We start from the raw sequence: 23646 nt of genomic DNA, 5'->3' as shown, positions 1-23646 counted from the left end.
ACAATTTTAAAAAACATCTTGTACTACAATTACAAAAGACCGATTAAATCTTAAAAAAAAAATCAGCGAGAGACTAAATCTTTAAAAATCACAGATATCGCAAATAATGATGATGGGGGAGGGGGGAATGGTCAAATTCAAGCATTTACTTCTCCATTGCAGCACAAACCAAGAGAAAGAATAACTTTTCTAGTCAGATTCAAAACAACAAATACAGTAGTCAATTTGTAGCATCTGATTCAAAAATATATATGTAAAACAGATCGCTTCACCCTGGCAGCCGAACTTGGAAAGGTAAAATGGAAAATTTTAGTGTAGGTAAATACATCTCAAAATCAAGAACTTGCAACTGCAATATATATCTACACGCCTATTCAACTTTAACAAATCTACTAACATGATGTGAGCTTCAGAAAATGTTCTGTCCGTCTTGAGTGCGAGCAGCAAAGCATGCGGCCACCCAATAATAATGCATGAATAATGAATTTGAAACAGGCTTTTATCTAGTACCTATAGGATGAACCAGACGGTGGTGGCACGGGCGGCATTCGAGTGGGTGTGCGGCGACTGCTGTTTGAGCTTACATCACCATTCTGAGCTGGATCACTGTTTCGTCGGCTGTGCGACCTCGATGGGCCACCAAAACTGTCAGCAGGTCCATTGGCTGCCGCATCAAATGCATTTCTCCAGTCTTCTCCTGATGATGGTCCATTTGTTCTTGGGCTACTTTCTGCATAATTTAACATTACAAAGTACATTAAAGAGATCAAATATCTGAAAACATAGCACAAGTGGCAAACGATTCTCTTTCAATGAATACATGCAACATCTGTGAAAATTAAACAGTCATCAGGAGAAAGTCAACTGTGGGATTTATGGCCATTACTGTTTGCAATGGAATGCCAAACCAACATGAATTACTCCCCACAAACTAATTTCAACCAACACTAGCCACATTTAGGATAAGCAGGTTTCATGAAACTAGATTCAGCAGCCACTCCCATCAAGAGTAAAATACAAAAATTATGCAGACAACAAATTATAAATCAGCTTCATGAAATTACCATGAAAAGGAAATACTGATGCTACTGGTTCTATTATTATGAACATGCAAGCTAAGAAATGTCTGCATAAGCAAACATCAACATAAAGGTTAACTGTACTGTTCGTAGCCACCATTACCTGCTCCACCCCCACCATCAGACCAGTTGGAAGCAGCAGCTGCTCGATTATCATGGATGCTAAGTTTTCTAGTGAGATTTGAAAGAAGAGAGGACTGTTTTTGATAGCGTTCTCTCCTCCTCTTTGCATTCTGGTCCTCCTGGAGCAGCTCCTCAATCCTTGCTGTGCTTTGAGCACTAGCCACCAAAAAATGAGCAACAAGTAAGCCTTTATTGAGAAAAAAATTGGCAACACATAAAACGAAAGAAGTTAGAAATCTCAAGTGTACTTGAGATGGTTTTCGGTGCAACACCAACTTCCATTAAGAATATATATAATGCATTCAAAAGGTTTGCAACTCACAGGGCATAACAACGAAGATATCCATACATTACAAAAGCGAGTAACGGTACACTGACCTTATAGAGCTATATAATTGATTAAGCATGTCTTCTTTGGCTTTCTCTACTTGGCAAAGAACAACTGCCTGCTCGACAAGAATGAAATGATAAATATTTCAAAAAATTATATCAACCATTAAAAATAATATGATGATTGGCATTCAAGAAAAAGAAATACTTTTGGGACATTGGCACCAAGGCTGTTAAGAACAGCTTCAACATAGCCGCGTACTTCTTGTGACATCCACCGGAGCTCTTCTTCAGGGTCAGCAGGTCTTCTAGCGATTGTATCCTAAAGGGTTGCAAATTAGAATAGTTCCAAGAAACAGTCCTAACTACTTTGACTTTAGGGGTGCTAATATTCTGTTTCTTAAGAACTAAAATACTATGCACAAAAAATAAAAAATTCCAACAATCACAAATTGCAGCAAAGGTATGTGATAATGGCATCCAGTTAACCCAGAAAAACAAAAAGAGGTGGGAAAGAATAACTCACTAGGGAACCATCAGACATGCTATGACGCATGGGAGGCCCAGATTCACCAATCACTTGGCCTCCTTTAGCCTGGATGACATTTCTCAACTTGTTTAGCCACTCAACCTTATCAGCTATGCTCTCAGCTTTTAATACAACAGCGCTGTGAGCTGGAAAAAAAAAGGGATCACTAATCAGCATTTTTGTGAGCATGTATTTTTTTTCAGGGGAGGGGAGGGTGAAAGCAAACAAGAAAGAGAGGCAAGCTAAAGACACCTTTCAAGACAGTCTTATATTGAACTCTACTAGTTATTTTGAACACAAGACTAGGTCCTTTCTCAGAACTTGGTCCATTTGCCTTTTTATCCTTCGAGCTTTTTGATGGGGTTTCTTCTTCGTCAGAAACTTCTTCAATATTGCACTCCTGATTGTTACATCCAAAGATTAGGGTAAATCAGTAAGCATTAAGAGAAGAAAACATGAAAATTAGCATTGATTTCAAGCTTGGTCACTTTGAAATTATTAGGGCAAAAGCAATACACTAGATAATACATTCACTTGTCCCCTCAAGAATTTCAGAACTTAAACTGGCAGGACAACCTGAAAACTTGCATCATAGAACTTCTAGTTTTAACTTATTATGTTAGAAAGAAATACCACCTGATGTCCATAGGAGTTGTTTTTCTATCTTATTTACAAAACTTGCCTTCCATCACTTGCTATAAGCCTTCGCTATCTCCCTCTCTGTTTTTTCCGGTCAGATTTTTACCTCTCAGAAATCCTATATTTTATCAAACTTTTGCTTTCTGTAGGACATGCCTGTAAATTTTCTGTTCTTTTACAAGTCAAATGAATCCATATTTTAACCAAGCAGATTAAATTATTACAGCTACATTATTTTTCTTTCAAACTTCATTTTGAGAAAACCCTTTCAGAGTTACTTATGTAGGCTTGATTGATTACAACTGTGCTCAAATCTTCCTCAAACTCAAGTCTTCCTTTTATATTATACAAAAGCCAATCACTTTGACATTAGAAATAGATTCCCATTTCATGCCCAGCCTTTTATATTTAAAACAAAATTCCAAATAATTTGAAGGTTATGATGTACATGGCTGTAACTATTTACACGTTTCTGTAGATATCTTGTGTCATCCAAGTTTCTTAAACAAATTGCGATGTGACAAGAGAGGAATGTCAATCCTCACCAAGCATCATCCTAATAACAAATTTTTACATGTACGGCACATCAATTTTAGGTTCAGCATACTTCAATAACAGAGTACTTAGCATTATGATTTATGCCTTTTATTATCAATTGAAATTCCCCTCTCCTGGTGACGTCCTTACCTCCAAAGTAATAACCCCACGGAAGTGTCTCTCTTCTTGCTTTTTGGTGTAACCAAGCTGCAACAAAAGTTGAATAATATAAGCCCTGCTGGAAAAGTAAACTTACAAACAAAAGAGTGGTAGTGGTAAAAAAACAAATGATCAAATTCAAGGACTAATGAAGGGGCCATAAACATTATCCAAGACCCAATAACTGAACGGGTGACAATATTTACCAAAGGCACCAAATAACAATTGAAAAATTCAAATGGCTTCACTGTAAAATGTAAAAGATGGGAACACTGTACAATAACCTCATTGAAACTAGATAGCATTTTTTTTACATAACATTTTAAGCATCAAGTTCATCTCAAGCATACTTCTCAAGCTGGACATGATGCTCCTGAATAATAGATATGTTAATGCGGTACATGACTAAACTTAAGCAAATTTGCTACATTTACAGGAGTTTGAGAATGAAGGCAGCGCCCTCTTTGGTAAAGGATTTTGTCAACTTCAGTGCACAGGAAATTAAATATCATACAATCACTTTAAACTGGCCAAAAATCTATACGCTAACCTTGCCACTTTTTTCATTCAAAACAAACCAACGCTTACTCCAGCCATTAGTTTTTCCACTTTTCTTCAACAAAAACCCTGCATTTCCAGAGTAATATCATTGACAAGCAACAAAGTCAAGAACATATAAAAGTACTTCCACAAGCATCTGGCACCAATCTTCTTTCCTTATTGGGTATCCAGTGTTAGTCTTTGGAACCAAAGCTGCAGATACAATCAAGTAATGACAGAAAGCAGAAAACATAGGCAGCCACTAACAAAACAAATAAAAAGCTGCACATCCATCACCCCAACCCCAACCCCAACCAAAAAGAAAAACTAGGAAAGGAAAGGAAAGGAAAGAAAAAAAGGACACTAAATTTGTTAAAAATAGTATTTCCTGCCTTTTTAGGCCAAAATATCATTTTCAGGATGTTCCAGAATATAGGTCCACTGTAATTTCTGAAGGACTATTACAGCATACTTCATACACATGTTACACAAACCATATACATGCATTCAAACTCAAGCAATTTACAGATCCACTATTGGAATAAAAGGATGTTGATTTCAATATTGTTTAGATAAGACAATCAGTATGAATAAGTTAGTGTACACACCTGCTGTTATCTCACCACCAGGCCCAGCAGTTTTCAAGGCAGATCCTTCTTGAGCATCTTTATCCTGCTGATTGGATTTATCTTTCATTGATTTCAAGCTGCCTCCAGATTGTTGAACACCTGTCTGGGGGCTGGTTGCCTATGAGATGCATTGAAGATAATTAGCATATGTAATGAGAAAAACTCAAAAGGCTTTTCTGTGTGAAGTGTGTATGGATGCAACACCAACTAAATTTCAAGAAAGTAAATAACTCGCCCTATTTAAAATAGATTGCTCTGCATCAACTGCCTTTTTTGAAGATTTGTTCTTTAGCTCATCCTCACGGCGCTGCCTATCCATTCTGGTTAAGAATTATGCAATGAAGGATTAGAATAGACAGAAAATCCATAGAAACAAACACATATCAACAAAAGCACACTTTAACAACTAAAACAATAAATCATTTTGGAAGAAAATTGCATTCACACAAATTATGAAAAAATATATATATATATATAACCTACTTTCACATATGTCAACATAAAGCTTCAATTCAAGCATATAAAGAGCTTCCCTTGCCACTGTAATTTATTCTCTTTCCTATATTTCTTTTATATGCTGAGAAGTATTTGATAAGGATGGAAAGTTCAATGTGTAATATATCACAACATATGATTATTTCTTGCTTGGAACTTCTGGAGAAAATTCATCCCCTTAAAAATTTTAAATCTGATTAACCAATAATCAAATATGGTCTATTCTTCCAATTGGGTTAGAGAGGCAGGTTTGATCACAGTCTAGTTGACACAGCATATCAGTAACAAATACAGTGAGTTATTAAAGAACCTATAACCAATGACATGGAAAGGTATCAATTTTTAATACAACATTAGAAGAAAAACAATTTAAAGTTTCACATTGCACCGACAACTTATACTAAAACTGACAAACATAAGCCAATCATTTACCAAACATGATAAATTAGAAGCTTAACAACAAAAAGACAACAGATGCCAGAGCAGACACAAACCATTATATACTTACCTATCAGGGTTAAACTTTCAAAAGCACATCTTTTGCTAACAATGACAATAATAATTCCAAAAAAAAACTTTTATCTACATTTAAATTTTAAAGCATACCGCCTCTGCACCAATCGGATGAAGTGTTGAGGTGGAACAAATACACGCTCCATATCAACTAGGGCAACTACCATTTTCTTAGCTTCATTTTTAAACCCATCAAGTGCAGAACTTGCAATGGCAACAACCTGTCAGATAAAATTTTAAAAACATGATCTAAAATTCTAGGCAATGAAATATCATACAGAAAGTATACAAAAAACAGCAGCAAGGCTGCAGTACCTCTCTCTTGAAAGGAGGATACCTTCCAAGACCAGGAGTAGCATTTGCAGCAGAAGATACTATATCCACTAGCACACGATGCACCTATTATGCAGCCACCCAGATAAAACTAACTGAAGTTAATTTAATAGGTAGCAGGAAAAACTATACAGACACCCATTGAAAAACAGATTTGGATTAATCAATACCAAAAAAAGAACAGATTAAATCATCAAAATTTAGAAATCTTTTCTTCCCTAGAAAGTTTTGCCTAGAATGTGAGCATGCAGAATATTAAATCGAAAAGGAAAAAAGATGGCATTGATAAGGGAAAAAAATAATAATAATGAAAAAGGTAAGAGGCCGATAAATGCCTGCGGTTTATAAAGTAACATACAGTGCATGTCAAAAATTTTACTTGGGGATAAAATTTGAAAACCATTATGATGCCTCAAATTGTTTATGCCTGGTTTCTGTGATCTGATGCATTCAGATTGGTTGTGCAGAATACCATGATGCAGCAAATTGCAATGAGGAAAGGTAAAAGCATTTTACCAAAAGAGTTGTGACTGTGACTGAAATACCACAGCTACAGACAGATGCATAAGAGCATGCATGTTAACATTTTATAACAGCAACTTCCCTCTTCTTTTAATTGTTGGATTGAACAAGTTTTGATTTCAAGTCAATCATTTTGGTTCCTTGAAAAGAAACAATAGATGGAATATAACCAAAAGGAGCACACAATAACTGTACCTCATCAACACATAGCTTTGAGGGTTCCTTTGCCAGCTCAAGGACACCTTTTATTAAGGACCTTAACCCCTTCTCTGGAGATATAAGATATGGTTGATAACCATCGGCTTCTAGGACAATCTGATATCAAGGAGATAATTTGAGAGCACCTCAAAACATTTCTAATAAGGAAGAGATACAGAATCAATTTAGAAGAGAAGTAATACCCGTTTGACATTGTTTATGTCAAAATGCCTATCTAAAGGTAGCTGCTTGATCCTGTTTGGAAAATTACCCTCAAAACTCGCAACAACTTTCCAACCATTACCCTGTAAATAAGCTGGGTTATTGAAACTATAGTGATTGTACAGCAGAACATGGTTTTGAAACCCTAACAACAAAGAAAATCAATATAAGTCAAATGCCAATTATGGTCCTCCTACTATAAAGAAGTGCAGGACAAGTAACTGCGGGTACAGCCATGCTCTTGCACTGAACTAGGAGTCAAATTGATATAAAACACGCACAACCTGGAACCATGCAGCGTAGAATTATTTTTTGCTTATAAGAAAGATACCATAACTCAATATTTACAGCACATATATCCTCAGCTAAATTTATAAACTTTCATTTCTTTGAAATCCTATTCGCATTCAACAGCCACACAGGTTCAAATTCTTTGAACATAAGCCCTGGAGGTTTAGGGACAACATCCGTCAGGATGCAAACACCACATTAGTGAGTATTCTTTCAAATTTCAGACATTTCCTTCTAAATTCGAAGAATTCCTGACATTTGAGATTTTATAATTTTCTAGCACGTATAGTTCCCATATTGTTAAATTATTACATCTAAGTATCAAATGGTATCTACCATAGAAACAGCAACATTCTAGATGACCAAAGCAAATCATAATAATATAACAGCAATTCAGAAGCCCCTTTTCTTTTCATAAAAACTATAATAATCCCAACTCAGGTAAAAATCTGGAGTGTACTCTCACTAGTTTCTCTTGCAGTTAGAAATGAAAATGATGCATAAGATGCTTCAAAAAGAAACAACTCACTTCACCGCCCATAAGATGCAGAAGAAATTTGTCCTCAAACTCACGGCAGAGCTCCAAGGCTAAAGCTCTTGTACCTTCTGAAGAACTAACCATTTGCTCCCCAAGACCCACCAATTCATCCTGAACTATTTGAGCTTTCCCCTGAAGCCTGTATTTTTGTCAGCATATAAACAGCATTAAAGACTTAATGGACAAAGAGGGTCATAATACAGGAGAATCCCAGACCTAATCCAGCAATTGTCTGTCAGTGGATAATAATTTCCTAATTCTTGTCCAAAAGAGGGAAAATGCCAATAAGAAGGAAGCAACACCAAGACAGCAGAAGATATATGCAACAGTTTTGAAAAAACATGGAAGTTAATAGAAACAATGATCAAACAGCAGCAGGAGAAAAGGAGCAATACCCAGAAAGGAGATTGGGAAGCCTGAGTTTCATGCGACTACGGATCTGACCAGCAAGAGCATCCACTAGAGCAACTCTCCCAAGCTTGCTTTGTGGGGCTCCAGTCAATATGGATTTTAGACTTTCACTTTCAGCTCGCCAAGCAGTTTCCAAAGAGTTCTCAGGTGCACTTGCTGATTGTGCTGAAGCTATGGAAACAGATTGACCAATCAATGCAACCCATGGAATATCAGATGTTTTTGGTGGTCCCTGATTCAAAAGAAGAGCTTGAACAGCTGCAAGAGCTTTTGACTCTGTAGCTGCTTGATCAATTTTACTAATAACACCAACTGTTCTGGTACCTATAATGCAACACAAAACATACTTAAGCTATAAAAATATGTTTTCAAAAATTTAAAATTACAAACAATTTCAGCAAAAAGATAGGATGCAAGCTTAAGAATTACTCACTCTCTGCATCATATTCCTTTGCAATTCTGAGGGCTCTAGAGGAAGAAATTTCTGGAGCCTGAATAGCAGGTATTACAACTAGCAGAATAGCATCATTGTGCTGAACATATTCACTGATCTGGGGGAGCAAAAAAATACAAGCTATTAACAAACCTTCCAACTGCATTGATTTAGAAAAGAAGGGAAAGATAACAAAGACTTTTCAAACTATGGCATCTTTATTTTTTAATAAGCATAAAACTTCATTAAAGAGAACCAAGAGATACAACCCATACAAAAACAGAGTATCACGAGCTGCGACCCGCAAAACAATAGCATTATTACTATAGAAAAAATCCATTCCCAGAAGAGAAAATTTACACTATGTATAGCAGAATGAGCAGCAAAATATTGCTTAACCTTTGAAGTACAGCATCTTATAAACGGAAATGATCAGCTGCCTGATTTTCTCACAGAATAGTGTTTTCCATCTGGGCTCTAGGCCTCCAGCTAAAAATAAAAGAATCACATATGTACCTATGGCAAAAATTTGCAACCTAAAACAAGATAACACCACTCACCATTGAGTCATCTACAATTCTTTGATCCACCCCAGGCAAGTCAATCAATTTCAATGGAGGGGCTGAACATATCAAAGAAAAGAATTTAATTAAAAAAACAAGATGATGCAAGGGAAGTGCACATGTATTATTTGTCGACAAGGGTGAATGTTGACCTTGTGTCTTTGCATTAATAATCTGTACTAGGACCTCATCAATTCAAGATAGGTCAAGCTATCTACTTAACTGAAGAAAATTTGCTAGAATTCAAATGAAATGCCATATGTGAATTAAATAACACCATTTTACTATCATTTCCTACAAAATCTGAGCAGACAATCATTAAAAGAGGAGCCGACCTGTACTGGTACGAAGTTTCAGATATATTTCATCACGACTCCTGCCTGAGGAACCTTTACTTAGCCTTTCCTGTAGAGAATGCCGAAGCGCACCTATCATACACCCATATACAGAAACCAGCAATAATTAGAAACAAATCCAAATAACCAGATGCAACATTGGATGCATACTTCAATGACATTAAAACCCAGCACCAATTAGCCAACAAAAAGCAATCCCCGGACTTACTCGCAGAAACCTGTTGATTTTTGCTGTCAATTTGCAAAATAATCGATTTACTGCTTACAGAACTATCCCTACTTAGCTCGATGCTTATCGGAGCCCGAGTAGCACCATTTTCACCAGTTGGCTGCGGGCAAAAAAAAATTGTTGTCAGCGGGGAATAAACATCCAAATCATCAGTAGCGCATCGCAAATACAAGCTTACCAAAACAGGATGTCCGATTAAACTATTCAAAACAGCAGATTTGCCGGCGCCCTGTTCAAAAACACCTCTCGTTAGCAATAAAGGCTTCAAAATTCTCAATACTCAAGCTTTCTTTCGGATTTTGAAATTCACAGGCATTGTTTCTTAATTGGAATCCAAAAGCTGCCTTAATTGCACAAACGTAAAAAACAAACAGATCCAAACGATCCAAGGAACTTACGACATTGCCGAGAGCAACGACATTGAGGAAAGTGGAGGAGCGTCGAGAAGAAGACGACGACGACGTCGTTTCATCGATATCTTCATCGGCGAGCAAGGCAGATGCTTGCCTCATAGATTCCGATAGCTGAACCAATTCATCGATCGCCTCCATAACTAATTTCAAAGATTTTGAACAGATTTCGAAGTAAAGAGGAAACAAAAGACGATTTGTAGAGATCTCGAGAAACCCTAAGATTGGATCTGGATGGTGAGATTTGATTTGATTCAAAAAATTGGGATGCAACAAACTATAATTATTAGAAATTTGAAAGAGACGGTTCGTTTGTGTTTGCCTTTTTTTTTTTCCGGATGTGTGATTATTGAAGTGAATTTGAAATTAAAATCAGGAACAATCCGTGCGGTGGCAACGAGTGAGATGAAACTTTAATTGTATTGCAGAATGGTCCTCTAAGTTTGTTTTATTTTATCTCAATACTTGGAATTAGGAATCTTTGACTTGAAATCATATATATTGGTAGATTACCTTGATGACTCATCAATCGAGAACTTAATTCATGTTGGATTTTAAAATAAAACATATAAAATTTGACCTAATTAGATTCAATTGAATTGAGGAATGAATTTCTGATATGGTTGATCGAGTCAAAAGCATATTTATTATTTAAAAAACAATTAAAATAATATTATTTTTACTTTAAAAAATATTATTTCAAATTAATTAATTTAATTTATGACTAAAACCTTAACTAGTGTTATGAGTGAGGCCTTGTTTAGTAACTTTAATTAAGATTTGAGATCATAATTATTAAATTAGATTTTTTTATTTAGTAACTTTAGTTAAGATTTGAGAATATAATTATTAAATCAAATTTGACACAACATGATGATGATGATTTTAAACTTTAACTAGTTGATGTTTCAAGCAATATTTTATATAGACTTGATCAAATTTAAGTTATGTATTGAATTTAATTGATTTTATCAAGCTTGGTTGAATCATAAACAATGAATTTTTTAAATAAAAAATAAACTAATTTTATTTTAAATAAAAATAATAAATATATGTTATGGGTTGACCAAGAGCCTAATTGAAAACATGGTTGCAGTTATTTTTTAAAGTATTTTTTATTTTAAAATATATTAAAATAATAAATATTTATTTTTTAAAATTTATTTTAACATTAATACATCAAAACAATTTAAAAATACTAAAAAAACTAAATTAAAAAAAAATCAATTTAACTCTAAAAAGGACCTTGGTGATCCTTGCACCTCATAATTGGTACGACAATCATGCTCGAGCCTTCTTTGGTTGAACATATTTGTCAATGTGGAACCTTAATCTATATTTTTAGCCAATTACATCCAACGTGTATTGAGTGGAGGAATTAGGATGGTACATCGTGGGCACCCATTCTTGCAAGCATTTTAATGAGTCAACCGCATGGGGATGCATAAAGGCGACACGTATAGGGGGTGGGGCATATTGAAATATTGAATGGGAGTGGTTACATGGCAATTTTGAAATTTAAGTATAGAAATTTGAATTTCAAAACTCCACGATTTTCAATCTGCTTTTTTTTATATGAAAATTTTATTTTTTATAATTTTAATATATTAATATTAAAAATAAAAAATATTTATTTTAATATATTTTAATTAAAAATTATTTTAAAAATTATATTTTAAAGTAATTATTTTAAAATATATTTTTCAGATTAGTTTATACTAATTTGAACTCGTCAAGATATCAAATATATATAATAGTGTTTAGAAGTGTGATAATTTATATTTTTAGATATGTTCTATATGTATGTTTCATTTTGATGTGCTAACTTTATAAATAAAAAAATTATTTTAATCTATTTTTAAATAAAAAATATTTTAAAAAAATATCATACATCAAAATATCAAGCATACTATCTTTATTGTGTTTTCAAAATCATGATTTGCATCTAAAATCATGATTTAAAAACTATTAAATTTTAGTTTTGTCCAATAAAAAGATTTTAGATGTATTGAGTTTTCAAAATTGTGGTTTTAAGATAATGATTAAACACCTACTTTTAACTCAACTTGTTTTTTTACCACCTCCACTTCAATATAAAATAGGCACTAAATAAATATGATTAATCTTAATTTATAAAAATTTAGATAAATAGCATTTTTTTGTAAATTATATTTAAGTATGAATAATAAGTGTAAGATGTCTTTATATTGGTTTTTTTTTTTACTATTTCATACCAATATTTTCAATTCATCTCAATATCAACTCTAATTAATTATATAAGATATTAACTACAATAGTTAAGAGTTTATATAAAATCTAGCATATATAAACTAATGAAATAGTTAATAAACAATTATTACATTAGATAATATAAATAGATCTTATTATCATTTCATCATCTTTCTTACTCTAATTATCTATATTAACATCATAATATCATTAATTACATGCAACCTGTTAATATTAATATTAAATTGGTATCATTAATAATTGTCTTGAGTATGATTTTATTAGTGTTAAGTCAATACCAGCGTTGAGTCCATACAAAATCCACCTTATATCATTGGCTTCTATTTTATCAAATAACTAATCAAGTTTTTAAATACATGCTAATTGTCAATCTGTTCACACTAACATCACTGGCCTTCCATGTTTTTGAGAATAGCAAACCAAGTTCATTCCCACAAATTTCCTTTATGGTTATGTTGATACCAACAAAACTCGTTGTTATCATTAATTTCTCATGTTGAAAACAATTAATCAAGTTCAAGTAAATATCGAATCTAATGATCCTCGTTAGTATCATTAGTCTCTCATGTCATGAACGATTAATCAAATTTAAGTAAATATCAATACCAGTTATTATTGCTGGTATCATTAGTCTTGTATACCAGGAACGACTAATAAAGTCCAAATAAATATCGATACCAACACAGCTTATTAGTTTTCCAAACCCGAAATAGTCAATCAAGTTTATTTTCAACAATTTAATTTCATTACGTTGATGCAAATGTCATTAGCCTCCATTTCAGGAATAGCTAATCAGGTTCTTAACCAATATATTTCCATCCAAGTAAATATCAATGTATCACATTGATATCACTAGCTTTCAAATTAACATTTTTTTCTTTTCTTCCCTATTCTTCTCTTTTATTTAATATCAACGAAATGCACATTTAAAGAGCTTGTAGTTGCAACAATTCGAGTGATACAAATGAAATTATCAAAGTGTAAGATACATATATGTTGTATATGAAGTCTATGCTCTTATCTTGAAATCAATGTATCACATTAATATCATAGCTTTCAAATTTTATTAGACAATTAATCAAGATCACGTTTCTTTTTTTTCTTTCCCTGCTATTTTCTTTCATTTAATTGTCATGAAATGCATAGTCAAAAAACTTGTAATATATAACAATTCAAGTGATATAAATAAAATTATTAAAATATGTAACATTTACTTGTTATATATAAAGTCTCTATTCTTACTCCAGATTATGTTGTAACTGCAGTGGTATTTTTTGTCAAAACAAGATAAATTCCATCACCATTATTTTATTACAATCTTTGGATCCACACCTAGATCCCTAGAATAACACATTTCTATTATTCTTGGATCCACACCTAGATCCCTAGAATAATACATTTCTATTATTTCAATGTATATATATATTTCACTCTTGTAAATTTGTATATCCATATTCAGGTTTTATTTGATGATTTAATTTATTAACATTGAAATTATGAATATCTATATTATGGGTTTCCATGGTGATATAGATTAAAAATATTCTATTTAAGTTCGGAGTGATGGTATTTCAAATGTAATAGTATCCAAGTTGTTACAATAAAGTAATTCAATGGGTTGCTATAGTGACAAAAGGTTCAAATAAGAATAATTTATAACCAAATCATAAATAAAAAAATAATCATGATATGTATATAAGCATGTTGGTAAACACATATCCAAATTTCAATTTAATTTAAAAAAACATTTTAAAAATAATTGTAATTACATTTTCAAACAAGTTATCAAAAACACTATGAAAAGTAACCGTAACCAAAACAATATAAAAAATAACCACAACTACACTCTTAAATAGGTCATTAATAATTAGATTTTTATAAATTAAAATGAAACTAAACTAATTTATAAATTTAGTAAGCTATCGCAACATGAACAAATTCATATTAGAGTGTTTATTTTTTATCTACATTGTACATAATATAGAGAATAATCAGGCTTGGTCCAACAATAAAAAAGAAAGAAAATGTCTAGCAACCACATTTAGCAACCTAAATTACTCTGCAAGATGTTTTTTTTTCTTTCAGAATGTTTTCGATGATGATTTATCTCAAATGAAAAATAATCTTGAAAATCCTTTCAATAAAATTATAAAGAGTTAGTATAAGAACAACATATTCAAAAATCAGATATCCGAGATATAGCTACAAGAGTGTATTGCTTCCTATGAGTTTTTATCTCTGGCTTCTCTCTTTCTCTCGAAGTTTTTGGCCGGCTAACCATGGCTCCAATAGAAAGCCAGCAAGCTGTTTATATTGCCAATCTTCTCATGAATTACAACAATATCGGGATATAATCTAGTTTAATTATTTTTTGTTTCAAGTATACATTTTATCATAAGGTATATGAAGATTTTTAATATTTAAAACCCACTTCAATCTATTGAATATTTCCTTATTTTATTTTATAATTAACCCATTTATTCCTAAAATTAAATTAAAATTTTATTAATACTGAAAATTCAGATTGAGGGTTTGGATAACTCATTTTTAAAAATTTTATGATGATTAAAGAGCAAACAGTGCTATATTATTAGTTGTTTTTTAGCTCAATCTTGAAGAAAAAGATAAAAACAAAGATAAGAGATAGAAGAAAAATTCATAACTCACAACAAATAATAAAAATATATTTATATATGATTTCTCTCTCATACTTCTCTAAAATAGACAAATAAAATAACTATTAAGATATTACTGAGCACCATAAAATCTCTTGGCTTGTCATTACCATCCATAAATTCAAAACACTAACAATTAGCTCCTCAATGGCTATTAATTATTTCACTCGCCATCTCCTAAAACCTCATCGTTTAAGAATTTTTTTATTACATGAATGCCAATAATTATCCTTTCATAACTAGAATTTATTGAAGCATCTTTTTATTATATGAATACCAATAATTATCCTTTCATAACTAGATTTATTGAAGCATCTAACTCTTACATGTTCCTTCATGCATTCTTAAGTAAGTGGTATTTTAGTGCATTTTAAAAATGTATTTTTATTTAAAAAAATATCAAATTGATAATTTTTTAATTTTTTTTGTAATTTTGATATGATGATATAAAAAATAAAAAAAATATTTTGATATATTTTTAAATAAAAAACACTTTTAAAAAGTATCATGCATTATAATATCAAAAATATTAGACTTCACAAAATACTTTTAAAAAATATCATGCATTTATCCGTAACTATATATTTAAAAATATTTAGTTAATGAATACACACCATAAAATTTTCTCTTTTTTTTTTTAAACAAATCTTGATTAAAAAGATAATAATTTATAACTTTTTTAAATTTATTTTTTTCATAATATCAAACATACATTTTAACAGTCTGACACATAGAAGCTAGCTAGCAAATTCACACGAGCCAGAGCAGGGCGGAGTGGCTTGCTAATGTTGGTCTTTTGACAACCACTAGCTAGGTTCTCGCACTTCGGCTGTGCGGTTTGGAACGCAATATCAAACCTGCTGGCATGTGGTAAGCTCTAGTGCCCACCTTACAAATGAAAAAAGAAGAAGAAGAAGAAGAAGAAGAAGAAGCTTGAGATACAATGTTAGGCCTGGCTCCAACACTTACCCAGAAAAGAACTGAGATCACTGTATCCATACATTCAATCAATTCAGCTTAATCATTTTTTTTATTACAATGAAATCATTTCGTTTTCTCTCTCTTTTTTTATAAAAAAAAATCTTTAATATTAACCCAACTATGTCTAAATGAGGTTTGAATAGATCAAGCAGGTTTCAGGTTTCATAAGGTAAATGCCTTCTACAAGTCAGGAGTTCCGAGTCGTAGATTTTTCAAGACAGGCCAAACTGAGTTTAAGAACCATACTACAATGCCCTTGCCACGCATCTTAGAATACAAATCCTTTTATTATAAGATAAGCAACTTCCCTTGCACTGTTTCATAGTTCCATTATAGTAAAATCCATTCCTTGCAGAGAATCCTCGTCACCTTTATTGTTTCTTACCACACAATAATTCCCTCGGTTTGGCAATGGCAAGGGAAAGTTAAAAGCTCCATAAGAACGAGTCCTTACAGGCAGAAAACACACAACTGAGTAGCTTGCTTGCTTGCCCTACTTGTGGGGTTTAATATGTGGGTAGAGCCCCAGTACATGCTCTGGGGTGAAGTCGTGCCGAGTCAAGATTCCAACAATAGGAGGCCTCTGCAAAATAGAGAAATTTGAGGAAATCTTTGCATGAGTATTTGCATTGATTCTAGACAAACCATTACCAACAAAAATGGATAAACGCAAATCTGAAACGAAATCCTAAGTGTTCATTTGCATGTTAACATGTATATGACAATGGGAGAGTCTTACCCCTGGCGTCTTCGACACCACACACAAGTGTCTAAGGCCAAGTTCGCGAAAGAGAACAGCAGCTTTAGCTAGAGACATTGTTTCAACCACGGTGTATGGAGATGTGTTAGTAATGGGATGGAGATCAACGTACATCTCCATCTCCTCCTCTGTGATCTCCAAATCCTCCAGCTTCACCCCCTTGCCTGATCCAGCCTTTGCAAAGTCATGTGCCTTGAAACCCCTCACAATATCTGACCCTGACTTTACTCTCTGCTCTGTAAATTTCTTTCCTTTAAGCAACACGAGCAGATGAGACCTCAAGACAAGCCCACATAATTCTGGAGCATCTGAATAAGGCGGCTCGTCAATCACAGGAAATCCATTATGCCTTGTTACGCGCAGGACATGTAATATGTTCCCTACCTTTTCAATCCCAGAGAATGAAACTAATGGACCAGAAACAACATCACTTGCAATAAGGTGTCTCATGTATGGTTCTGCATGGGTTTCCATATAAGGCAATCCTTTAATTTTCACAATTTGATCATAAACACCCTTATTGAAAATATCAGCCACAGACTTTGAAATGAGGAGCACTAGCATCATTAGTGGAAGCATAAGCAGATCATTAGTAAGTTCGAGAAGTATGACACAAAGAGAAACTGTCATTCTCATGGTGCCACCAAGGAAGGAGGCAGCTCCAAGAAGGGCAAAGAGACCCACATCAAGACTAGAAAGGGGACCGAGCAGAGTTCCAACAAGACGGCCATAAGAGGCCCCAGCAAGAATGACCGGGATGAAGAGCCCAGCGGGAACAGCAATGCCATAAGTAACAATGCCAAGGCAGAAAATAGCAACGAAGAAAACCAGAAGGGTGGAAAATTGAAATTCTTTTTCACTGCCAGAAGTGAATAAGATGCGGATGGCATCATCATTGGTGTTGAAAAAGAGGGAAGCAAGATTGTTATAGTGGTTTGGCGGACACTGGAAATTCTTGAAGTTTCCAGAGCGACTTTCAGTGGGGCATTGCTCAGCCAGGTGAGGGGGACAGGGAATGCACTGTGAAAGCCATGGGAGGCCGTAGGAGCAACAAGAGGTCAGCAGGGAAATGACAATAACAAGCAGGATCTTAAACAAAGGACCTCTCCTGTAATTTGTTCAAACCATAAGCACCAGCAAATATATTGTCAGTCAGAAAATAATTGAGAAACTAAACTAACAAATTTGTGTCAGAAAATTAATCCTGTCTTAGTAAAGCAAGAATCAAAAGCAACAATAAAAGTTGGAAAGATGAAGTCAAACAGTCCACGTAGGAGATAAAAGAGTTTTACAATGGAAATTAAAAATAATAGCAGGATTAGTCTTTTCTGAAATTGTAGATATGAATAAAAATATACTTTTCCATGTTTTGTTTTAACTGTTCAAAATCAGGTTGGATGATGAAATATAAAGCATAGCTATTCACAAATAAAATGGCCGTAAAGATTAACAGTAAATAATATGAAGAGACGGTGCATACTCGTTGATGATGCTGTAAGTGCGAAGGACCTTGTCAACACAATAGTTGTAAAAGCTTCCGAGAACGCCTCCTATCACTCCAAGGAATATAACTGCTAGTAGATCTGGGGTACTGTAAGTAGCTTTTGCGGAATTTACATCAAACATGATCAGACCTCCTTGTCCAAACAGCCCACATTTTCCAGTTCGGCAAAATTCTATGAGACTTCTCAATACAACTGCTACTACAGCTGTTGTGAAGAATGTCCTCCAAAGAAGGGCACTCCTCCACCTGAATGATACAAGAAAGTAATGCATTTCCCCTCTTTGTAATGTAAGGAAGAAAAGAACACTCAAAAGTGGAAGTTGAAAAAAAACAAAACACCCCAATAACATCTAATCATGAAAAGCAAGGGTTACAGAAATAAGGTCACTTGTAACTGTGAAAGAAAATTGTCTGCAACCTGTTGAATGCTAAAAGAGTTCTCTGGGGTTTTACAAAACATCAAGTTTGTCAATCAAAATGAATGGATCTATATGAGAATGCATTTTTGCCATGTGAATTGGAATCACAGAAGAAGATACTCCAATTCAAATTTAAACATAATAAATTAAAGAAGCTACCATACCAATTCAAGGATGGAGAAATGGGGAGAAGGAGAGGATGCTGAAAGAACAGGGAGGTACCAGGAAGCAGCTTCTTCAAGGGCAAATAAGACCCCGCCAACAGGAGCGCGGAAGGCAGCTGCTACACCAGCAGCAGAACCACATGTGATCAAATCTCGCCGGTCTCGATCATTTTTGAAGTATCTCAGCCATTTCCATGTCAAATGATACTTACGAGAACCTCCCTGTCCAAGAAAGGAGGCTATGCAAGCACCAGTATGCACCATGGGTCCTTCTTTGCCAACAACAAATCCAGCAGCAACTCCAAATATGGACCCAAATATCTGAGAAGTTCAAATTAAATATAAAAAAGTAAATAACCAACAATTTAGAGATTCCCTAACCACCCCATAAAACTAGATTGTCCCCACTCATGTCAGTGATGAATTAGCTCATCATGATGAACTAAAAACAGTAGTAAGGAAAGACAGTCAACAACAGAAGGCAGGAAAATTGTCTGCGTTGGAAATCATAATTGCTAGCTTTTCCAAAGCAATGAAAGAAAGTAGATTATTTCATGAATAAAGGAAACACTCAGCATAAAAACTATTTGAAGCAAAAGCTTCTCAGATTAAGAGACACTAACAGAATTCTTCTCTTTGTTTAGCCTTTGCTTGTGTTCTGATGAAAGGGTCAATGGGAAGAACTAATGCAAATGATTTGTGACTTCTAGTTTCACCCCACGTATCCTGACAAGGCAGCGTATTCACATCCAAACTCATCAAACATGTAAATAAAACCAATGTGGAAGGCAATTTCACTTTAATTGGGTTTCAAGGAGACATATACTGGCTGGTCACCAAATATTCATTTGCATGCAGAAAAATCAATGGATTTCTTTGTTAACTGCATGTTTTTATATGCCTCAAAAACAATATTCAAGTTGTTGCATATAACATGAGTGATCCATTCTGCTAATGGCTAGAATATGCAGAAGACTGGCAAGCTTCCATTTAAAATAGTTGAATGAATAGCTTGGACTTGTACAAAAATGCCAAGACTGGAGTAATGTTTGGAGGCTAACCAATGAAGTATTGGAATGATTTGACTAATTTTGATGCATGTCTAGTAACAACCAGATCATAATTTTTGGATTTATCTACAGTCTGTTGGAAACATGAGAATTGGATCTGGCCTTTATGTCTTTGTTATCATCCCCTGTCTGAGAGGTGACCTGATGCTATGTTGACAGGCAAGTTTCTCACCTTTCCGTCTTCTCTTTATCTTTGGACATCACTGGCTATTAAACAGTTTGCAATAAGTGGCCAAAAAAAAAACTAGCGGTGATAAGGACTTAAATAAATTATATAATTAGAGGAAACAGCTTGTAAGACATTCAGACAATCACTAAATTCAAAAAATTGTATAGAGGGAACCAATATAACTTCTGAAGTTGGTGGGAGAGAGAGACAGAGAGAGTTGCAGATAGTTTGTTATTTACCTTTACAAAGAGGGTAGAAGGTGCCAAAATAGAAGGAGCATCTACACCATTGAGGTATGCTTTAACCTCTGGTATACCAGATCCTGCTGCCGCAGGAGCAACATAAGCACATAGGGCTCCAGCAGCAATAGCCAAAACCACATTGCAACCAGCATAAGTTGCAAATGCCTGGTAGTACCTGTACTGAAATAAGAATTATTCATAGCATGTTTGATTATAAGAAAACTCACAAAAGCATGCATCTTGTTTCATGATAAAATATAGCAAGTATCACTACTAATAACAGAAAACTGAAGTGCACATACTAACTTTGTTGTAACATATATATAAAAAAATGAAAAAATAAATAAAAAACATGTTGACATAAGTTAAAATATCGAGATAGAAGCCAAAGCTAATCAAAAGTAAAGGTATCCCAAACGTGGAAATATGTTGTTACCAGGAACAAAAATGGGGCAAATTCAACAGAACATGAAGGAAAAACAACAGTTCTCATGCACAAGAACTGCATCACCCAATGTTCAAAAATTTCTTTGAATAGATCTAACTTTTAATAGCTCTCATAATCATGGTTGTGCATGCACTCAAGCCTACCTATGTAAGGTCATTACTGCCCAATAATATATCTTGATATTTCAAACTGATACTGGTAATCAGACTTGGGGGCACATAAAGCATGGAGTGGAGTTAAAAATAAAATTAACAATCATACTCAATTTAGATTGATGGGATTCGGATGGCTATCATGATTGATAAATTTTTTAAAATGCAAGCTCAAAAACTAGGACAGGTTATCACAAAAATAGAAGGAAAAAAAAACTGTTATCTTTGTAGAATTGTGTCCTCAAAGGTGCACCCAATGCTAGATCTTGGTTTCCAAATGGAGGTCATATGTTGTGGAACGGGTGTGGTGTGGGACTAAGGATTGCTACCCTCTCAATGCCTAATGGATCTCCAAATGCAGCATAAAGTTGTTCATAGTAGTATAGAATACGAACATAGTGTAAGCTCAAGAGAATTAACTGAAAATTAGTGCACTTTCAGCATGATGAAAAAGACACTTTGAGTTAGATTACGCTTACATGTCCTTAAGCATGAGATTGTTTGTAACCAGAAGTTTGAAACCAGCTAAATTCTCAATGGCAAGGTTATTGAAAAAGCCGATAAGCCCTGTACCTAACCCAATGAGGAGAGCAAGGGTCCACTTGAGGACAACATACTGAAATATCTCAGCCTTCTTTCGAGACCTCCAGTCCTGTTTAAAAAGTTCATTCTCAACAATCCTGCAAAAATACATAGACACAAGTGGGTCAGAATGCAGTAGCAATCGAGCATTGCTTCCAGAACAAATGGCATACTGCTTAGAACTTTTAACAATATATTTTAAGACTAAATTATTACAAGTACTTCTGAACTTTAATAACGTCTTTCCCCCTTCAAAACGATTACTTAAAGCATTTCAGCATTTCCATTCTCAGTAAGGCGAGCACGAAGGCACCAGTGAACATCCTAAGGTTACTGAAAGGATAACTAAGGTCACCAACTGAAAGCCATATGTGAACTGCAGGATGGGAAGGCAAGCCTAGGAAAGAGGGGTGTTCCCCACATAACATCAACAGCCCAATTCTATAAGACCAATCACAGCCTGATTACACTCAATGAACAGTAAGAAACAAAAGATCATGGTCGTCATCCTCTATGTAACTAGTCAACCTTTACTTGCCTAATGATAAGAGTCCAAGAAATACTTCTTATTGAAACTAACTCCACATTTAATTTAGTTCTCGACAACTACAAATAAAAAGAACAAGCAACCACATCCACATCTTGACTCACTCGAGAGCGATCTTATTTGTTCTAATGCCCAATTCAAGCAACAAAATGTTCAAAATTAAATTTCCCTTTTCTCCGATATTGTCTTTGCCCAAAAAAAACATGGAACACAATATACAAAAGTTCCTTCCTTTTTGCCATTTTCCTTCAATATCTAGCTATCCAGAACGAGTACAGGAAAATTGATATGATGGGAACAATTAAAACAGTAAATGATGAAGCCATCAACACCTTTTCTACAAAACCAATTCAACCTTCCATATAACAACAACAAATCAATGCATTCTCTGGTGATCTACCGTAAAATCAACCAGACCAAGTGATAATTGATAAATAAGAATATCGGTAAATAAATTGAAACTAAAAGGGTAACATTGACAATGGAGATTAACATAAAAAGAACAAAAAAGACATAAACTTTAGCAGAAAGAGAGAGAAAATAAGAATATTGAGGCTTACTCATAATCAAGGCTTTCGATGGGGCAGGTATTAGCACCAACAATGGCAACCTGTGAAGTATTGTTCTTTCTATTCCTAACAAGAAATGGCTCTCTCAACATTGACACACTGTGTTCCTTATCATAATCTATCTCTAAATCATTCTTTTCTCTATTACTATAATCCTCCATTTTCAACCCTTTTCTTCTTCCTCTTCTTCCTCTTCTTCTTCTTCTTCTACTTCTCCTCCTCCTCCTCCTCCTCCTCCCAGTCAAAGTTTCCGTCTTTGTATTTGCATGTCAATTATATATAACTACCTAAACATGGGTCAGCAGTAAATTTGTTTCCTTTCAAGCTAGATTTTCAAGATCAAATTATGAGCATCAAGACCAAACCACCTCTTTTCTCTTTTCTGAACAAATAAAAGGAAGCTTGAGCTGTCTGTCCATCTTATGTTAAGAAGGGACGTTCATTCATTGACTTGGATTTTTGTCATGTGATTTCCTCCGTTTGCGTCATCTTCGTTGGCCTACCAAATTCTGCCACGTATTTGATTGGTTTCTTTCATTGTCGTTATCCCCGCCTTCACGTCTCATTGTAGTGGCACGCCGATCCTATCCTTAGCTTGCGTGTCTGAAATAATTTTATAAAAAATAAATTATAAATTATAATTTTTAATTAATTTTATATTAAATTTTTATATTAAATGATAAAATTTAAAAATAATATTAATTAAAAATAATAATTAAATTATTATTAGACTTGTGATTCATATAATAAAATTAGAATAATCTTATAAAAATTAAAATAAAAAAGATAAATTATACAAATGTTGAAAAAAATTAAAACAAATCAACTAAAAAAAAGACAAAAAACCATGAGTTTACCTACTAATTTTTCTACCTGAATCATAAAAACTGAATAAATAAACTTAATATTAAATAAAAAAATAAAAAATAAAACTAATTTGAGGAGGGAAACAATGAATTCCCCTTCTTAATTAGTTTATAATAGATTTTTTAACCGTGTTGTGCTATGGATCGAGTTAAATTTTTTAACATTAAA

At 33.8% G+C, this 23646-nt stretch overlaps 2 protein-coding genes across 3 annotated transcripts; both read right to left on the bottom strand.

Moving 5' to 3' along the window:
* Positions 1–133: 133 nt before the first annotated feature.
* Positions 134–10442, bottom strand: ADL6 (dynamin-like protein 6). The gene is made up of 22 exons (XM_011030091.1): positions 10068–10442; positions 9848–9898; positions 9649–9769; positions 9420–9512; positions 9082–9143; positions 8522–8639; positions 8073–8412; positions 7669–7816; positions 6830–6931; positions 6624–6743; positions 5889–5972; positions 5667–5794; positions 4801–4885; positions 4545–4683; positions 3947–4023; positions 3388–3444; positions 2314–2461; positions 2059–2207; positions 1741–1854; positions 1581–1648; positions 1183–1358; positions 134–730 (listed from the first exon to the last, which is right to left on the bottom strand). Exons 1-22 carry the CDS (start codon positions 10218–10220, stop codon positions 504–506), a joined length of 2760 nt encoding a protein of 919 aa, XP_011028393.1. The 5' UTR covers positions 10221–10442; the 3' UTR covers positions 134–503.
* A 5531-nt stretch (positions 10443–15973) lies between these two features.
* On the bottom strand, positions 15974–23171 carry LOC105128428 (chloride channel protein CLC-c-like). 2 transcript variants are annotated; one of them, XM_011030090.1, is made up of 8 exons: positions 22823–23171; positions 22603–22792; positions 21393–21593; positions 20311–20488; positions 18891–19153; positions 18226–18495; positions 16725–17853; positions 15974–16568 (listed from the first exon to the last, which is right to left on the bottom strand). In XM_011030090.1, exons 2-8 carry the CDS (start codon positions 22770–22772, stop codon positions 16479–16481), a joined length of 2301 nt encoding a protein of 766 aa, XP_011028392.1. In that variant the 5' UTR covers positions 22773–22792; positions 22823–23171; the 3' UTR covers positions 15974–16478. The 2 variants fall into 2 exon arrangements, with proteins under 2 accessions (XP_011028392.1, XP_011028391.1); XM_011030089.1 differs by having other exon boundaries at positions 22603–23171.
* Between the last annotated feature and the right edge of the window lie 475 nt (positions 23172–23646).

Source organism: Populus euphratica, unplaced genomic scaffold (genome assembly GCF_000495115.2).
Source record: "Populus euphratica unplaced genomic scaffold, PopEup_1.0 scaffold14.1, whole genome shotgun sequence".
NCBI lineage: Eukaryota > Viridiplantae > Streptophyta > Magnoliopsida > Malpighiales > Salicaceae > Populus > Populus euphratica.
Note: the sequence above shows the minus strand (reverse complement) of the source record. Positions and strands in the feature narration are given on the sequence as shown.

Bases quoted from the DNA above. Each gene is read 5' to 3' on its own strand.
- ADL6 (XM_011030091.1), bottom strand. From the start codon at position 10,220: ATGGAGGCGATCGATGAATTGGTTCAGCTATCGGAATCTATGAGGCAA. The intron at 9,144-9,419 runs GTCGGCTCCTCT...TGATATGTTCAG, and splicing joins GAAACTTCGTACCAGTACAG to CCCCTCCATTGAAATTGATT. The intron at 4,024-4,544 runs GTGTGTACACTA...CTGGAAATGCAG, and splicing joins TGGTGGTGAGATAACAGCAG to GGTTTTTGTTGAAGAAAAGT.
- LOC105128428 (XM_011030089.1), bottom strand. From the start codon at position 22,772: ATGGAGGATTATAGTAATAGAGAAAAGAATGATTTAGAGATAGATTAT. The intron at 20,489-21,392 runs GTAAGCGTAATC...ATTTCAGTACAG, and splicing joins AATCTCATGCTTAAGGACAT to GTACTACCAGGCATTTGCAA. The intron at 17,854-18,225 runs GTATGCACCGTC...AACAAATTACAG, and splicing joins ACTTACAGCATCATCAACGA to GAGAGGTCCTTTGTTTAAGA.